Source organism: Puma concolor, chromosome A3 (genome assembly GCF_028749965.1).
Source record: "Puma concolor isolate L17-30 chromosome A3, mPumCon1.1.hap2, whole genome shotgun sequence".
NCBI classification, from domain to species: domain Eukaryota; kingdom Metazoa; phylum Chordata; class Mammalia; order Carnivora; family Felidae; genus Puma; species Puma concolor.
In genome coordinates, this window is record NC_141669.1 from 139,339,474 (window position 1) to 139,356,892 (window position 17,419).

The window sequence follows — 17,419 nt, forward strand, 5'->3', positions numbered from 1 at the left end:
AGGAGGAAACCGTCAAACCAAGAGGAGAAAGTAATGAAATGAAAATGGTAGAATTAATCCAGACAGCAGCTGACTCTAAACTCCCAGCTGATCGGACAGAGCAAGAGGGAAAACCACAGTCCACGTCAGAAGTGAAAACTCGGCCTCACGACCGATCTCACCCCGCATTCCAGTGTGTTACCTACAGTTTATAGCAACATATTTGAAAATCTTCCTGAAATGACAGAAATGCACAACTGAGCAAAACTGAAGTAAGAAGAAAATCTGAGCTGTTTCGTTAATACAAGCCAATTTCCATTCAAATCCTTATCCCGAGGGCACACGCACCCGTGGTGGCCACACAGGAAGTTCTACCCGCCGTAAGGACGAGTTGAAGCTCACCCCTATAAACTTGTCCAGAGAGCCAAACAGGCACCCCATCCAAACCAGCCGGAACCCCAAAGGAGCAGAAAGGGTGGGCCGCTGTATGCCAGGCTGCTCGTAAATAGATGAAGAAACACCTGGGGCGCCAGGGTGGCTCAGTCGGTTCAGGTCCGACTACAGCTCAGGTCATGATCTCCCAGTTCGTGGGTTCGAGCCCCGCGTCGGGCTCTGTGCTGACAGCTCGGAGCCCGGAGCCTGCTTCGGATTCTGTCTCTCCCTCTCTCTCTCTGCTCCCTCCCCGCTCATGCTCTGTCTCTCTCTGCCTCAGAAATAATAAACCTTAAAAAAAAATTTTTTTTTTTAATCGCCCCCACTTGAGAACCACTCAACTACAGTAATTCAAATGGGTGGTTTGGGAGCAAAAACAATCAGATGCACAAATGGGGCAGAATAGCACAGAAAAAAAGAGGTAATGTTTCTTTATTTATTTATTTATTTATTTTCAACGTTTATTTATTTTTGGGACAGAGAGAGACAGAGCATGAACGGGGGAGGGGCAGAGAGAGAGGGAGACACAGAATCGGAAACAGGCTCCAGGCTCTGAGCCATCAGCCCAGAGCCCGACGCGGGGCTCGAACTCACGGACCGCGAGATCGTGACCTGGCTGAAGTCGGACGCTTAACCGACTGCGCCACCCAGGCGCCCCATAATGTTTCTTTAAAATTCATCCTCATGGAGGTATCACTTTTGTACAACGGAATTCTCCCACTTCACGTATCCAGCTTGATAAACCTTGTCATATGCGCACGGTGCAGAGTAACGCTCTGTGGCCAAGGTCAGCGCACCACAGCCCGCGGCCAGAGCTGACCTGCCACCTGCCTTTTGATGGCCTGCAGGCTAAGAATGGTTTCTGTGTTTTTAAATGGCTGTGTGAGTATCTATATTAATAGCCTCAATTTCACTTCTTGGCCCGAAGGGTCTAAAACATGTCACCGTCTGACCCCTTGGCAGAAAGTTTGCCAAGCCCTCCCTAGGGTAATGGAGGAAGGACCATCCTTCCAGCAGATGATGCTGGACTGATGGGGTGCCCTTCAGGAAAAAAGGTGAACTGGCCCCTACCCCACCCCACACCCCAAAACCAGCTCTAGGTGGAACGTTTTCAGCGTGTGCCGAGGGCTTCCTGCCCGGGTTTGGGTACAGCGGGGAGTTCAGACGGGGACAAGGTGAGTGGGGGGTGCGGCCGGCAGAAGGTTCGAGAGACACAAAGCGCCCTTTTCCGGGAGCAGTCCACAGGCTGCAAAGTCCCGAGAAGCTCTTGCAAAAGCTCCGAAGCACATCCCTCAGGGACCCCCTAATTTCCCGGTTCTGTGAATCCCGTGTCTCTCGCGTCCGGCTCTCTCCGAGCCCCGCCTCCGTGCCCGGTGTCTGAGCGACTCGGTGGGGCTGGACAGCACTGACAGCTACGTGAACCGAACGAATTTGGCAACACTTCTCCTCCTTTCCTCTCCTCTCTTAGCAACTATTCAAAGGCGGCCTTTTTATGGGTAATACCAGCAGTGCTGGAATCTGGAAGAACTTTTTTCTGTGCAGTCTTGCAGGAAAGCTGATAGCAATTCAATTAGAAAATGCAAATGAGGTCACATATTTCCCACCGGAGTGCTGAATCGCCCCTGAGGAATCAGAGCAATATTCTGGCCTAACAGTAAATACTGAAGATAAAGTTTCGCGTGCGGCTGTCAGCTGACTGGCTGCGGTGGCGCTTGGAGGCGGCAATATGGGACCTGTGGGTATAGTTTGCAAAAAAGAAACTGTTGTTTATGAAACTAATCCTGGCTCTTAACGCGCACGTCAGCGTTTATGAAAGCCACGCTCAGCCGAGCGGCGCCCACACCCAGCCGGGCCCAGAGGCCGGCGCGGATCTTGCCGCGAGGTATCTGCTTCCCCACGTGTGTGGGCCGAAAGCGTCCCCCTGAGGAGTGTATATTGGGGTCCTGGCCTTCGGCCGCTGGGAATGAGACTGTGAACGGGCTTTTGTTGGGGTGAGGTCCTTCAAGGGGGCCCCAATCCAGTGACCGGCGTCCTCGGGAAAAGGGGACGTCTGGACACAGATGTGCACGCAGGCAGAGCTCTCTGGAGATGGAGACGGACAGCAAGTACGTTTCTGTGAGCCGAGGAGGGCCAGAGGTTGCCGGCAAAGCACCAGAGTCCAGGAGCGAGGCCCGGACGCGTTCTCCCCCTCGGCCCTGGGAAGAACTAACCCCTGCTGATACTTTGACCTCGGACTACCGGCCTCCAGAACCCAGACGGTAAATGTCTGCTGTCGACACCCCCCAGGCCGTGGTTCAGTGGCTTTCAGCAGGTGTGTGGCCTCATCCTCCAGCCGAGCGGAGGGCAGACAGACCCCGTGTAACCCCCCAGGGCTCCGGATGCCCTCCAGTCCCCTTCACACAGCCGCCTGGGTCCCCAGTACAGTGAGGACAAGCGTGGCCAAGACCTTGGTGCTTTAGGCCTCACGGTCCAGCAGCCTTCCTCTCTGTGGTCCGTCACTTCTCCGTCTCAGGGTCTGCCCCCCAGACCCACAGTCTGTCACCCCTGCATCCTGAGAGCGGGCAGAACCCATTACCGGCATCACCAAGGGCACCCAGGTTGGTCCCCGGTGGAGGGGAGGGGAGAACCGGTTCCTGCCGTCCACCCGAGAGATGGTAAGGCCGGCCGGGTCAGGAGAGCCCCCAGGTGAGCGCCACGGGGCTGTCGTGCCCCTGCCTGAACCCTAACACCCAGATTTGGCGGTTTCAACCGAAGGGGGGCCCACTTGAGGCTTTCCGTGCGAGGTGTCGCCTTGGGAAAGCACCCAGGGAATGGACTGTGTGTCTTCAGAAAGAACCTTCCAGGAGATGCCTCAGTGGTCAGCGAGGTGCAGACAGGGTCCGCAGTTCTCCGTGGGGAGCCGAGTGCTCACGCGCCCTGCACTCCCGTGGGTTCAGCCCACGTTGCCTCACGCGGGGCCTGCTCCTGGCGGGACCGCCCCGGGGAAGCCACACGTGCAGATTCTCGTGTATCGCCACACCCGAGACCCACACAAACTGCTGGGCTGGTCCCCGTCCAGAGCCGGAGCTGGCGGCCACAGCCCGGTCAGCGCCCCCACGCCCGTGGGTCTCCAGGGGTGAGCAAACCTTCTCAAACTCACAGCATTTTAACCGTTTGTTGGCATGAAGGGCGCAGCGATTGTTCTCATTGGTGGAAGGTGCCTCTCGGCTTCCTTGTCTGTCTGTGGTCTCGGAGAAGGGCCCTTGGGGCAATTGTGACTTGTCCCCGACCCTGCCTCTCCCGGCCTGCGGTGAGCGGGAGGCACCAGGGAGAAGGTCAAACGTAGATGATGTTTCAGGCTACGAACGGCCCTGAACAGGTGCCTGGGTCAACCCTTCCTTTTGCAGAGGGGGGGTGGGGGGGGGAGGGCGGTGGTGACAGGGCCTCTGCAGAGCCAGCGAGAACCCCCATGATGTGCCCGGCCAGACCCAGCAGGGACACTGTCCCAGGCACCGTGTCAGCGAGACTTGATGGGGAGTGAGCCGGAGAAGTCCGGGTGGCTCGCTGCTGATCCGCATGGCACCGTGGACCCCACACGGAAGGCCACTGCCAGGCCAGGCAAGGAGGCTTCCGGGGAGGCAGTCAGAAAGGTCCCAGGTCAGGTCCCTTCCCGGGGGAAGGACGACGGAGTGCTGCCGCGTCCCCACCAGACAGCACCCTGCCGCAGGCTCTGTTCTGTGAGGCAGGGACACCACCGGGAATTGGGGGGGTGGGGGCTGAGCAGCAGGCAGGGGCCGCTGCTGTGTCCGGGGCTCAGGAAGGTGACGTCTGAGCTGAGCCCTAAAACACGAGAAGAAGCCGGCGCTCCAGACCGAGGCCTCCTCCCACCCCAGCTTCTCCGTCCTCTGGCAGAATCCCGTCTCGGCCCCACCAGGCCTGGGCTGCGGGGCCGCCGGCACTCGGGGCGCTTCTCCGTGCGCTGCCTCCCCGGGGACCAGGTGGGCGGAGACAACGTGCACGCCTGCGACCGTGAGCCCTGCAGACACGCGCATGCCCATGTGTGCCCTGCTCACCCTCGCCCACCCCGGGGCCTATGGCTCTTGATGGGGCCAGTGTGCGTGCGTGAGCGTGTTGGGGGCCTTGCAGAGAACCCCCCCCCCCCGGAAGTGTGGGGCGTGAGGTGTCCACGCTGCCCTCCTGTAGCTGTTTCAGATGAAAATCGAACCGGGTTTCCAGACCAGCACAGGTTTCTGGTTCCTTCCAAGGCCTGGGCTCCCATTCGGTATTTGGTTAAATACACAATCCTTAGTCCTGAAGTTGTTTGTGAAAACAGCAGCGACGGGGTCACGGGTACTTTCCACCACGACAAGAGCCCCCAGCACGGGCAGGGACACCTGTGAACCTGAAACCCGTCGGCGGGGCGCCGACGTGGCCTGGAGCCCGTCCCGTGGGCCCCACGTCCGCGGTAGACACTGGGAATAGACTGGAGGCCCAGAGTCCCCAGGCGCCTTTCGGGGGGAACGTAACGGGAAGTCGGCTTGAGTTAAGGCTCTCCATCAGACCCTTCCCACGTCCTCACCCAAGCCTTCCAGAATCCTCGACGCTGGCGAAACTGACCGTTTTTCTCACCAATTGACGCCCGTGTGCGAGAGTCCATTCGGTTCCACCGCTAACAGCTCCCAGAAAAAGTGACACAGTTTGGCTTAACTTGCTGATTTAATTTCGTTTGGTTTTTTTACCGCGATCGTATTTTTTCCTATAAATGGAAGAATAATCCCATGTAAGATGTTTGTAACCAAACAGCTTTCATGATTCTCTAGAGCAAGTTCTCTACCAGGGCGTTCAGAGAAGACTCGAGGCATTTTGGGTTGTCACAGCAGGGGGAGGGTGGTGTTTCTGGCATCGAGTGGGTGGGGCAGGATTGCCACCCAGCCCCCTACAAATGCACAGGACGGCCACACCCCAGAGAATGACCCAGTTCCAGATGTCGGCAGTGCCGAGGTGTGCAGGCCCCGGTCTGGAGACGGGCGCTGGGGGCCGTGGGCCAGCTGGGGAGGCGGGGACGGTGAGCAGGCTGGCCGGGCACGCGGCAGTGAGCCGAGGGCACGCACGCACACGCCCGCACACAGGGGCCTGTCTGGACGTTGTGGGGTCTCCTGTCCTCTTCTGTGCTCGGATGGGGATCCTCATCATGGCCCGCGAGCATGATGTCTGCACACAGACCGCCCATCTCGCCTGCTCTCGGGTTTGTCTCGTGTCTTCATTGTGGGGGGGAGACGAGGCTTAAGGGGACAAGGGCGAGCTTTGAGGCGTTCATGAAGAGAAACGTGGTTTGGACCCCACTTGGGAACAGCATGACACCTTCCCAACAAAACGGCGCCGACGGGAAAAGTCCCTGAGCAGCGGTGACTGAACTCTTTCCCGCAGGGCCGCTCACAACTCCCCGACCTCGGTGGCCTGCTTGACCCCGGTGGGAGGGGGTGTCTGCACTCGCCCTACCGGCCACAGGGCAGAGAGGGGCCAAGGGCCAGGCCCAGCTGCAGCTGCATGACGGGACCGGTCACTGCACCTGCCGGGACCCCCACCTGGCCAGGTGTGAGCGAGGGCTGCACCAGCCCCTCCCTCCCTAAGTGGCCTGGGCGTGCCTGAGCGAGGCCAGGGGGCCCCCCACTGTCACCGTCACTAAGACTCTCCTCCCAAATAGATACTTGAAGGCGCAACCATGCTGCTCTGTTCAGGAGACCTCTCTTTGTACGCTCTCCGTGGGAGTTTTCAGAACGACCTCCCTCCCCTTCCTAGAAGAGATCGGAAGTGAGGAATACCATAGCGGTGCATGGGGGAGACAGCGCCTTCTTCCACGCAGCAGTGTCGCGGAAAGAGACTCCACTAAGCACCTCGCGGAACCAACCTCATGCAAATGCGTGTTTAGAATGGCTTGCGTGTTCTCTTTGCTGGAGAACAGGTTGCGTCTCCCTTGTTTCATTTTGTGTTTGGTAAATACCACTTTACTTTGTCCCTCCTGAGCTACCATGGAAACCAGCCAGAAGGGTGCCAACACTACCCTACTTAAATATTTTAAACATACATGCTTGCAGGCGGACATGTACCGGTTTTCAAATGCACGTCGAAAGGGAAGTAGGAAGAGAGGAGTGAACGATTGGTGTAGACTTGAGTGCCTCTTTCGTTAGGAACCTAATTGCCCTCAGTGAAAGTCAGTGCCACGTGTGACACTTGGGTGGGGGGCACGCTATTTATGGACGCACCTGTAACCCAGAGCCGCAGGGAGGCAGTGAAATCAGGAGGGGGCGGTGAGCCAGAGGCAGAGGCAGAAACGACGCTCGGGTTCAGGGGATAGACCCTCACCGCCCTCGTGCCGTCAGAGGTAGGGCCAGTTCACAGCGCAGGATGGCACGTCACACCCCACTCAGCCCCCGACCGCAGACCCCTGTGTAACCGGCCACCTTGGAACCCCTGCCCCTGAGTCTCGTGTTTATGGCTGAGATTGGCCACGTGTTTACCAAACAGTAGGGCCACCCGAGAGCGGTCGGATGAGCTTGTGCAAATAGGCATGTGGTCACTCTGTGCGTGAGAGGTCACAGGTGCCCCGGGAGCCCATACTGGACCCCGGCGGAGGCAGCTTGGCTAAAAGGAAAGAAGTACCAAGTTCTTTCCTTGGCTAAAAGGAAAGAACTCTGCGTTCTCTGGAGACTGCTCAGTGTCATGAGAGGGAAGGGCTGGTTTATTTTTGGAAAAAGAGAAGCTCGCGGCCTCACCAGGACCCCCAGAGCCTTCCGTCCCGTGAGTGCAGATGTTCCTGTCCCGGGAGGCTGGGGGTGACAGGGGTCCGCAGGGCTGCACTGCCGGTCAGAGACATCAGGTGGCCCCGGGGACCTTCCCCAGGAGGCAGCGACTCGGGGAATGCAGACCAAGGGGGAGGGGGCGGGCACGCCTCAGGATGCCGACCAGGACCCCCTTGGTTAAGAAGACGTCTCTAGGACATCAGACACTGCACCCACGTGGCATGTCCCACAAGGAACTAACAGAAAATGTTTCCATTGATTTTTTTCATCGAATCAGATGGACTTGTGCTCATGCTCTTGTCTCAAAGTGGAAGGAATTTGAGGTGTGAAGGGAGCATCCAGCCTAGGACCTGAGGACGGGGTGGGCTGGGCTGTCGGGGACGTCAGGCTGTCTGTCGTCTGTGACCCCACCCTCAGGGGTCGGGGCTGCTGGGCGCCCCTTAGAAACACAGCCCTTGGGATCTGGCATGTGGGAATGTTGAAGCCGTTCCCGGGTTTGTGCCGCCTCCTGGGAGGAGTGACTTCTGAGCCACGGCTCCGGACAGTGGCCCACGCTCTCTGTACCCATCGCACTTTGCAAAAGCGCCAAGTGTCCCCGCCCGACGACCGTGCGTGGGAGCGCAGTCCCGGCTGTGCTCCAGAGCCCGGGCTTTGCACTGGGCGCCTCCCACCCCGCCTGTCTGTTCAAGAGGCTCTTCTCTTGGCCTTGCCCACACACTGCTGTTTCTCTGGTGTCGCTGGGCATCACCTCTACGCCCTGTGGGGCTGGTGCTTGACTCCAATGCCCCCCTCCCCCCGCCGAGCGTGTCCACCGTGCAGACCCCTGGACCCCACCCTGCAGAGCCCACTGTGTTGGGTCAGGAGGGGGGGTGGCGGGACCTGCCGTCTGCATCCCTGTCGCAAGGAAAAAGGGACGCTGTTACGTATTCACACACTCACCGCTTGATGCCCGCCTCCAGCCAAGATGGCGGGGAAGTCACCCCAGGGAGACACCTGGAGATTCTGTCCCGAAGGCGGACCTTGATTATTTATGCCCCCTGTTTACCTTCACCTCTGATGTTTTATGAGTCAGCCCGTTTACTTACAGCCAGTGCTCACGCTCGGCTTAGTAATTCTATGCCCCTAACAGGTGAATGGTTAGATAATAGAAGAATGTGATGAATTATAACCTTTCGCATGTCGATTGGAGGTATGGATGATTATAGCCTTCCCCTGGCACGATTTTTCTTTCTTTTTTTTTCTCCTTTTTCAAAAAAAAAAAGGCGATAATTTAAATCCTGCCTCAGGTCAGTTTTGCATTATTCACCTTTCACTGGTGAATTGATGATGGAGGGAAATGACCCAGCTTCTTCCTCATATTGAGGAATCCCTGAAGACTTCACCTGGAGGTCACACTCAATTACACTCACAGTCAGACATAGAGAACAGCCCTCTGGTGCACGGAGAGCAGGACCGGGCGGCACAGAGCTGCCGGGAGCGTGGGAGAATAGTGTGCCGATTGAGGGGCCGGTGGGGGGAAAGCCCGCCTGGTGAGAGGGCCTCGCAGGTGGCTGTTGGGGTGCAGGTTGGGACGGGCAGGGCTCGGGGGTGGAAAGGATGGTTTCTTCTAACATGCAGCTTGCCCGTGAACTCGGGGGCCTCGGTCTCGCTGAAATGGAAGGCTGAGGTCCTTGGCGGGCCGTCCTTCTGTTCTCAGGTCCATTACCTCCCACCTCTCTCCCTAAAATAACAACCCCTGTGCTGAGTGCAAGAGCCAGGTCACATTATCCCTAGGAAGAGAGGACACCTGCCTTTGGAACTTGCCCAGAGAGCCTGCCGGGAGGGACCTGCCAGGGCCACACAGGTTGGCCTGGAGGGACCTTAAGGCCACCAGTCCTGGGTCCCCCGGGCCCCCAGGTGCCACAGACCGTCTGCAAAGGGACCAGCCCCACAGCCTGTGCAAACACAGGATGGCGTTCTGTCTCCTTGAAGTCGGTGTCCGCTGACACAGGGAGTCCAGACTCCAGCCCAGCAGGGGGATGACCCCTCCCCAAGTCGTGGAGTGAGGCTGACCCCCCCAGGTCAGGGCCTCAGCCCACACCCTGCACCCCAGCTGTCCAGGTGGCCCCAAAGCACAGAGCTCATGCAGCCCCATGAGCCTGGAGACCAAGGCCCAGAGGCTGTAAGCGACCCCCCGAGGCCCCACTCCCAGCACTGGGACGCCCGCCTGAGAAAGTCCCCCTAAATCCCGGTCCCAGAGCAACGTCAGCAGAACGAATCCAGTCCAGAGCACTGCTGATTCAGACTCAGCGGGGAGAGGCGATCGGAAACGGGAAACACTTTGTGAATAAAGCTAATTAAGAAATAGCGGATTTAGGGTTTCACGAGTGAGAGTGTGGCTCTGTGTGTCTGCACCGCGAGACACGTCTCCCCAGGTGGCCGGGCTCCACACCCTTCATCTGCCCCTTCTGGGAGATGCCCGTACGTGCTCGGGGCCGGGTGGGCTGTGCCTGGGGCACCTGGGCACCAAGAGTGTGCAGCCTTGAGCAGGGGTGTGGCTGGGGTGTTCGGAGGGGAGGGGAGGGGAGGGGAGGGTGGGGCGGGAGGCAGGTGGGGCTCTATCCGTGTGGCCAGGGAGACCAGCAGCCCAGGTAGTGAGGGGTGGGGGGTCCCCCCCCGCCCCGTCGTACCCTAATCCAGGGCAGGGAACCCACCCATCCCGCAGCCGGGGGTAGTGCCCTGCCCGCCTGGGGGAGGCCACCGTGGCAGATGGCGTGCCAAGCTCGATGCCAAGGTGGACACTCACGCCTGCCCATGTCCGGACAGGGCTCTGGGATGGGCCCATCCAGGGACACCAAACCCTGCCTCCAGCATCCAGGAAGTCTCCTCCCTGGGCTGTCCCCCCCCGTCCCCACCCACCACTGCCCCCTGGCTCAGCCCCGCCCTCACTACTAGGCAATTTGGACACATTCCTTCTCCTCCTTGTGCCTCAGTTTCCTTAACTGGGATATAAGGTTATGGGACAGTCCTAAGCCCACCTGCCCCTCTGAACACTCGGGGCTCATTCCAGGCCAAGCCACCACCCCCAGGTGTCCAGGCTAAAGCCCCCCTACCCTGTTCGCTCTGCACCCCTGGGAGCCCAGTCCAGCCTGCAGAGCCCCCTCCGGCGTGACCCTTCTTGGGTTTCTTCTCTCCACCATGAGCCTGACAGTAGGGCTGAAACCCCGCCATCTGCCCTATGCCCTCAGTGTCACCTTGTCACCCACACTGCCCCCCGGTAAGGGCCTCCTCGTTTCACAGAAGAGGAACCAAGGCTTGGGGGTGCAGGGGTCAAAACAAATACCGGCAGGACCAGTGAAGAGCAGCCCGTGTCAGACCAGCCCTGTGACCCCGAAAGCCTGCAACATCGCCCCCCCATTCTACTTTATTTCTAGGCCCCAAACAGCCCTTGAATTTCATGAGGGCATCTGCCTGATTTTTGAGGCACCCACACCGTCCTGCTTCCACATCTGCCCCCTTCTTGGCTACTCATTCTCCCGACAACAAACTCCTATTCACCCCTCAGTACCCCACTCAGGCAGAATATCCCCCTGAAGCATCTATGCCTTCCCAAGATGGCCTGAATTGCAGTGCCAGCTCGAACCTGCCTGTTCCTGGCTCGTGCTGATCACTGTCCCATGGAGAGTGTGGCTGTCCTGAGGACTAAGTCGGAGATTACCTGGGCCCATGGCGCCCCCATGACCCGTGACAGCCATCACTGTCATCAGGGCTCCTGGCCTGCCACTCCACACGAGCACTTGAGGGTGGAGGTTGAGGGTCACTTACTCGGCGCTCAGGAAGCATGGGGAACCCCACGTTTACATCTGTCCACTGAGTTTGCTCTGTGCCGAGTGAGTGGCCGTGAAGCCCTACGACCTCCCGGGCAGGGCAGCACCCACAGCGTGGGGCCAAAATAATGCCTCGGCCCCCTGCGGGCAGGGTGTGTCCACAAGCTGTCCGCACCTCTAGGAAGTTAACGTCTTAACCACACCTTCTTGGGCATCCGGTAAGAGGACAGCAGGACCAAGTGATTTCCTCAGGGCTCTTTGTTCTCCGGATGTGCAGGTGTGAGCTTGGCCTGATCCAACGGTCAGTTCAGCAGAGAGGACCCCCCCCCATCCCTGCCAGTAATGACCCTTCTAGCTTGGATGAGACTGTAAAGACCCAGTGATGGGGTGTGGCCAGCCTATCATGATGCCGGGCTGTCGGTTTTGGGAAAATTGTAGTGTTACAGACACGCACACAGCATACAAACACACACGCACGTACACGTGTATGCACGTACTTGTGCACACACATACGTACCTGCGTGCATTGCACATACACGCACACACACGCACGCACCTATACACACCTGTATGTGCACACGCACATATATAATTTCTAGTAACGGTGGCACAGAGGTCACGTTCGTTCCGCTGTCCGGCACCCGGCCATCATTTACTCAGAAATACAGAATTCGGGAGCGCGTTGGGAAAATCCGCGGGTGTCCTCCGTTAGGAAATATTTTTGAGAGTAACTGGAAGCATTATTTGTAACTAGCGCAATCGTGCATCGGTGTTTAGGCGCCGTGTTCCGAGTGGGCCCAGGGTGACCGCGTGTCAGAACGGCACGCTTGTTCCAGGGGGGCAACCGATCATCTGCACCAACGTTTCTGCCCGGAGACGTGGGCGTGTCTTCCAGGCTGAGGCTGCACGGGTCTGGCATCGATTTTTGCCAGATTTTGTTATTATATGTGTCTCACAGCTTTAAAATAGTAGCAAATATGTGCAATTTATTTAAACAACACTAGGGAAATTAACGCCATGCAAGCTCGTCCTCAGCAAATGAAGATAAAGCAGTTCAAAAAAAAAAAAAAAAAAAGCAGCTTTATGAAAACTCTTTAAAACCCTGAGCCTGAAATACAAAGGACTCAGGTGAGCATTCTGCCTGCTGGCGCCCAAGCCTTGCCGGTGGGGCAGACCTGTGTTCTCTGCACCGTCACTGGGGGAGACAGCGGGGGAGCCACAGATGGCCAGCACCCCCTCCCCAGGGCTGTGCTTGTGGCCGGGGCTCCCTGGCATCTCGCGCAAGGCTCCCAAGTCCGGCAGGCTGCCCTCAAGCCGACACGCTTAAGAACAAACACTAACCCTGTCCCTCCTCCCGGGTCAGGTGCCCGGGGACAGGCGAACTATTTAGCTGCGAGCTGAGAAGCCCCCAGACCGGGCTGTGGAACGCATCAGTCACCTGGCGGCTCCTTAACACAGACTGCAGGCAGTTCTCTGGGAACGCTGACTCCTGCCGGGCCTCCGCACACATGACTTGAGGACGGGTAAAGGGGATGTGACCTCCAGGCAACGAGACCCACGAGTGAGGGGTGGCACTCAGCCAGGGGCTCTGGTCTTGAGGTCTGACTCCCAGGTTCAGATCCTGTCCCTGCCCACTGAGCTGTGTGACCTTCTAAAGTGACTCGGCCTCTCTGAAGCCCCCTCTGTGCCTCCCTAGGAAAGTGGGCTTGAGGACACGTCCTGCTGAGTCGGCGAGGGGAGTTCAGGCAGAGACCGCGAGGGACGCTCACGGCCCACAAGGCGTCAGCTACTCATGTGGGCAGGGAAGGCAGTTGTCTGTGCCCGGGCTGTGAGGGGACCGTGTGTGGCCAGGACCATTCTGAAAGCGGTTCTGTGGTTCTCTGTGAAGCTCACGGAGGAAAGTAAGGATGCGGCCCCATCGCTGTGTCATCCTGAGAGCCGGAAGGTGAGTCAACAGCAGCCATTGGTTTGACGTGAACAGAAGTCAAGGCCCCCAGGGAAGTGCACACCTCGCGTGGCCCCTCTCCGATGAAGGTGGGGAGTGGTGGACGAAAGGCTTGTGGTTTTAGTTGCCTCAAACACTCGACTGCAGGAGCTCGGGCCGGGAGTCCGCTGGGGCCTGGGGGGCGTCCCAGAGGGGTCTCTCCTTCCCCTGTGGCTTGTCCACGTGGCATTGCCCGTGGATTCGGGAAGAGTTTACCTTTTCATCAAGTAGGCAGTTTTGTCCACATGTACTTAACTTATTTCTATGCAGTTATTTTGCAAAAAAAAAAGTGGGCAAGGTCCTGGGTCCACAGACGGCAGTGCTCAGACCACCCAGGCCCATCTTGCTGGCAGAGGGTGGGACCCGCCGTGGCTAGAGGCGGGTGGACCGTGGCCAGGTGCCGTGGGCTGTCCTGTTCCAGGTCTGTCTTTGCCTTGCGAGCCGTGACGTGCAGCTGGCTCCAAAGCAGAGTCAAAGGAGCACCAGCCATGAAAACAGTGCCGGGGCACCCGGAAAAGGAGCAAGGAGGTGGCACACCCAGAGACACCGTGCGTTCTCGAAGCTCCGCACAGACGCCGGGCGCACGCGTGAGGGTCCGCAGACACCGCGTGTGTATGTGAAGCTCTGCTGTGGCTCCTTTAATTTAGAAATTAATATAGAAACTTTTTAATATAGAAAGTCATACATGTTGCAATATTCAGAAATATAGAAAGGTAAAAGGAATAAAGTAAACTTGGGGAAAGCTCCCTGGTGAGCAGAGAAAACAAAAGTTTACATTTTGATGTTTCCTTCCGGTCTTTTCTGTGTCCTTACACACACACGCACACACACACACACACAAATAGGGACTTGTGCTACGTGTATACTCTGTTGCCATTCCCCACTTACATTATTTGATGGATATTCGTCGTGTCCCCATCTCCAAAGGGTAGCTTTTAATGACTCTGTAATATCCCAAGATACAAACATAGCATTCTGCATTTGACTACAATTTAGGGGCGCCTGGGGGGCTCAGTCGGTTAAGCGTCCGACTCCGGCTCAGGTCATGATCTCACGGTTCGTGGGTTCGAGCCCCGTGTCGGGCTCCGTGCTCACAGCTCGGAGCCTGGAGCCTGCTTCGGATTCTCTCTCCCCCTCTCTCTGCCCCTCCCCCACACGCGCTCTGCCTCTGTCTCTCTCTTTCTCTCTCAAAAATAAATACACATTAAAAAAATGTTTTTGCCTATTATTTGCGGCTATCAGATCTCCAGAGGTTTTTTTCCCATTATTTTCATTACTTGATGTATATATAATATCCATAATATTATTACAAAAACATCTGCAGTGAACGTTTTATATGGAGATGTTTGTTTGCATGTAGTGTTTTGGGGACAGATCTCCAGCTGTGGAGCTACTGGGGGGTTTTTTCCTAATTTTTTTTAATTGATGTACAGCTGACAGCAAGGAGCATTTTTGAGGCTGTTGATGGACTGGCCCAAAGCAGCAGAAGGCTGTGGTTAGCCCCCAGCAGCATCCGGTCAGGGCTCAGCCACCCATCCAGTCCCAGTGGCTGCCCCATAGGCAGGGGCTCTGATGGCTTTAGTTGCCATAGCAACCCTCTGAAATCAGTGTTGTTATTGCCAGCCCCGTTTTATAAAAGCAGCTGGAGTTTGGAGGGACAGAGCGAGTCGCCCAGAGTCAGTGAAACTTAGGGTGCACATAGACACAAGACACCGGGTCTGCCTAACGCCGGCTCCAACACCCTCAAACACCACTTGAGCCGACTAACACGGCACAGTGCACAGGACTGAAGATCCATTCATTTAATCTTGTCAGTTTGATAGGTGAAGAGAGTACGTCACTTCAGTTTGCATTCATTTGATTAACGGAAGGTGTGAACATTTTTAATAAGCTTACTGATTTTTTATGTTGCCATGACTTTTTATTCCTGTCCTTTCCTGTTACCAAAAAGATTTAAATTTTTTATTGATTTGTAGGAACTCTTTATATAGTGAGACTCTCCATCCTTTGACAGATTTGTTGTAAATCATGTTTACCGGGGTTATCAACTGTGTTCAGGGTGTGTTTTCGTAAACAAGAACTTTAAATTAAACTGTGTCTTCCAGGACGCCTGGGTGGCTCAGTCAGGTAAGCGTCCAACTTCACTCAGGTCACGATCTCACGGTTTGTGAATTGGAGCCCCATGCTGGGCTCTGTGCTGACAGCTCGGAGCCTGGAGCCTGCTTCCGACTCCAGGTCTCCCTCTCTCTCTGCCCTTTCCCTGGTCCAACTCTGTCTCTCTCTCTCTCTCTCTCAAAAATGAATACACATTAGGGGCGCCTGGGTGGCGCAGTCGGTTAAGCGTCCGACTTCAGCCAGGTCACGATCTCGCAGTCCGTGAGTTTGAGCCCCGCGTCGGGCTCTGGGCTGATGGCTCAGAGCCTGGAGCCTGTTTCTGATTCTGTGTCTCCCTCTCTCTCTGCCCCTCCCCCGTTCATGCTCTGTCTCTCTCTGTCCCAAAAATAAATAAACGTTGAAAAAAAATTTTTTTTAAAATGAATACACATTAAATAATATTTAAATAAATAAATAAATAAATAAATAAATAAATAAACTGTGTTTTCCCTTGTGATTTTTTTCCCCATTCTTCCGTTGCTTGATTTTTTCCCCCTAACACTTAGCCACTTTCCCAAGCATCATCCAGCCTCTCTGTGTTGATCTAGGACAGAACAGATTCTCTGAACAGATGCCTTTTCCTCTGCGCAGAACTTAACCAGACTTCTTTGACTCTTCTCTCCCCCCTCCGACTAACGCTGCAGAAAGGGAAGCCGAGTGCAGGTCTGGACGCCTCTCAGCCTCCGAATGACACGCTGTTGCCGTGGCCCCAGCACCAGAATGCCAACGGGCTGAGGAGACAGAAACGAGACTGGGTCATCCCACCCATCAACGTGCCGGAAAATTCCCGCGGGCCCTTCCCACAGCAGCTGGTGCGGGTAAGTGGAGACCCCTCCTGCTGGCTGGGGAGGGTCTTAGCTCAGTGCGTCCTCTCCTCCGGGATCTTGCAGGTGAGTCTGGCGGGCTTGTCCTGGAGCGGGAGCACGGGATGGTCTGCACTCGGTGTCCAAGAAGGTCAAGGTGGTAATGAGACGGCACGAGACAGAGATCAGAAGGGCAGCCTCATCCTCCAGGGAAGGGGGGTCCGGCCGGACTTGGGTCGGCTCGCCTGTGCTGATGGAAGGGGGCAGGGTGGCGACTTGGGCATGGCCTTTGTCCTCTGACACCCTTCTTTGCTCACACTCTTTTCCAATTACGACTAAGACGCTGGATGGTGGAAAGACGGTGTGTCTGTGCTGGGGATGACGGTGGCGGTGGGAAGTTCCGGAACTTGGGACGGAGACTGTGACCCCAAATTCGGGGCCTTTGCATCCCTAGTGGGGGGTAGGGCTCCTGCAGTGCACGAGCTCCCGGGCCCCCTCCCCAAAGGTGCTTTCCCTGGGAGAAGGGAAGAAGTGGTTCTACAGATCTGTGTTTCAAAATCAAGGCCATCAACTAGCACTTCCTCCTTCCCTTTGGAGAAAATTGCAACCCAGTGCGGGCAATACTTTGGTAAAACGACGGTGAGGATCCTGTTTAGCGCCCCATCGTTGGGGAGCGCCTCACCCCACTGGGCGGGGTGTTGCTACGGGTGGCCTTCCTTCCGGGGGCTGCTGAGCCTGTCCTGTCTCCTGCACCCACGCAGGGAGCTGGGCTGTGCGTTTCAAATGCAGACACGGAGCAGAGCAAGGCAGCGGGCCCACGCAGCCGATGCCCCTCCACACACGCCATGGCCGCGGTGCCCCGGCCACAGAACCTTGTTCATCCCCAAGCACCAAGCCCCTAAAACCCTCAGAATTTCCTGCCCCTTGAGAGTGCTGGAGTTGTCTTTTGTCATGTTAATGGTGACTTTTGGAGAGTCCCCTAAGGACTGGGGACTGGTTGCCGGTTGCCAGGGGAACCGACTCCGAGAGGGGAGACCTTACTTTCAGCCCTGCCCCCCAAACGCCTGGGACGGGAGGGGCTGGAGGTCAAGTCTGTTGCCAGTGGCCAGTGACTTAATCAACCAAGTCTGTAATGCAGCTTCCATAAAAACCCCCGAGGGACAGGGTGTGGAGAGCCTCCTGTTGGCGGCCCGGGGAGGGGCAGGGAGCCTGGCATGTCCGCATCTTACCCATCGGGGGTTCCTGACTTACACTCATTATGACAGTCTAGCGAGTAGACTTGCTCTGGGCTACGAGGGGGTCGTGGCAGGCCCTCTGGGTGGGAGCCGCGATGCGGGACTGAGCCCCTCCCTGTGGGACGGACACCTGCTGTTTTCGCAGCCCGCGTCAGAATAAACTGTGTCAGTTAAACTTCAGACACCCCGCCGGTGTCACAGGATTGCTTGGTGGGGGGGTCCCCCACCCTCAGGGGTCAGAAGTGTG

General features: G+C 57.0%; 1 protein-coding gene across 2 annotated transcripts in view; it reads left to right on the top strand.

The window, feature by feature from the left end:
* Window positions 1-17,419, top strand: part of CDH4 (cadherin 4) — a 540,926-nt gene that overhangs the window by 395,150 nt on the left and 128,357 nt on the right. For both annotated transcript variants that reach the window (XM_086702623.1, XM_086702624.1), the window contains exon 4: window positions 15,779-15,952. In XM_086702623.1, the coding sequence (XP_086558749.1) occupies window positions 15,779-15,952 (174 nt within the window). The remainder of the gene's footprint in view (window positions 1-15,778; window positions 15,953-17,419) is intronic.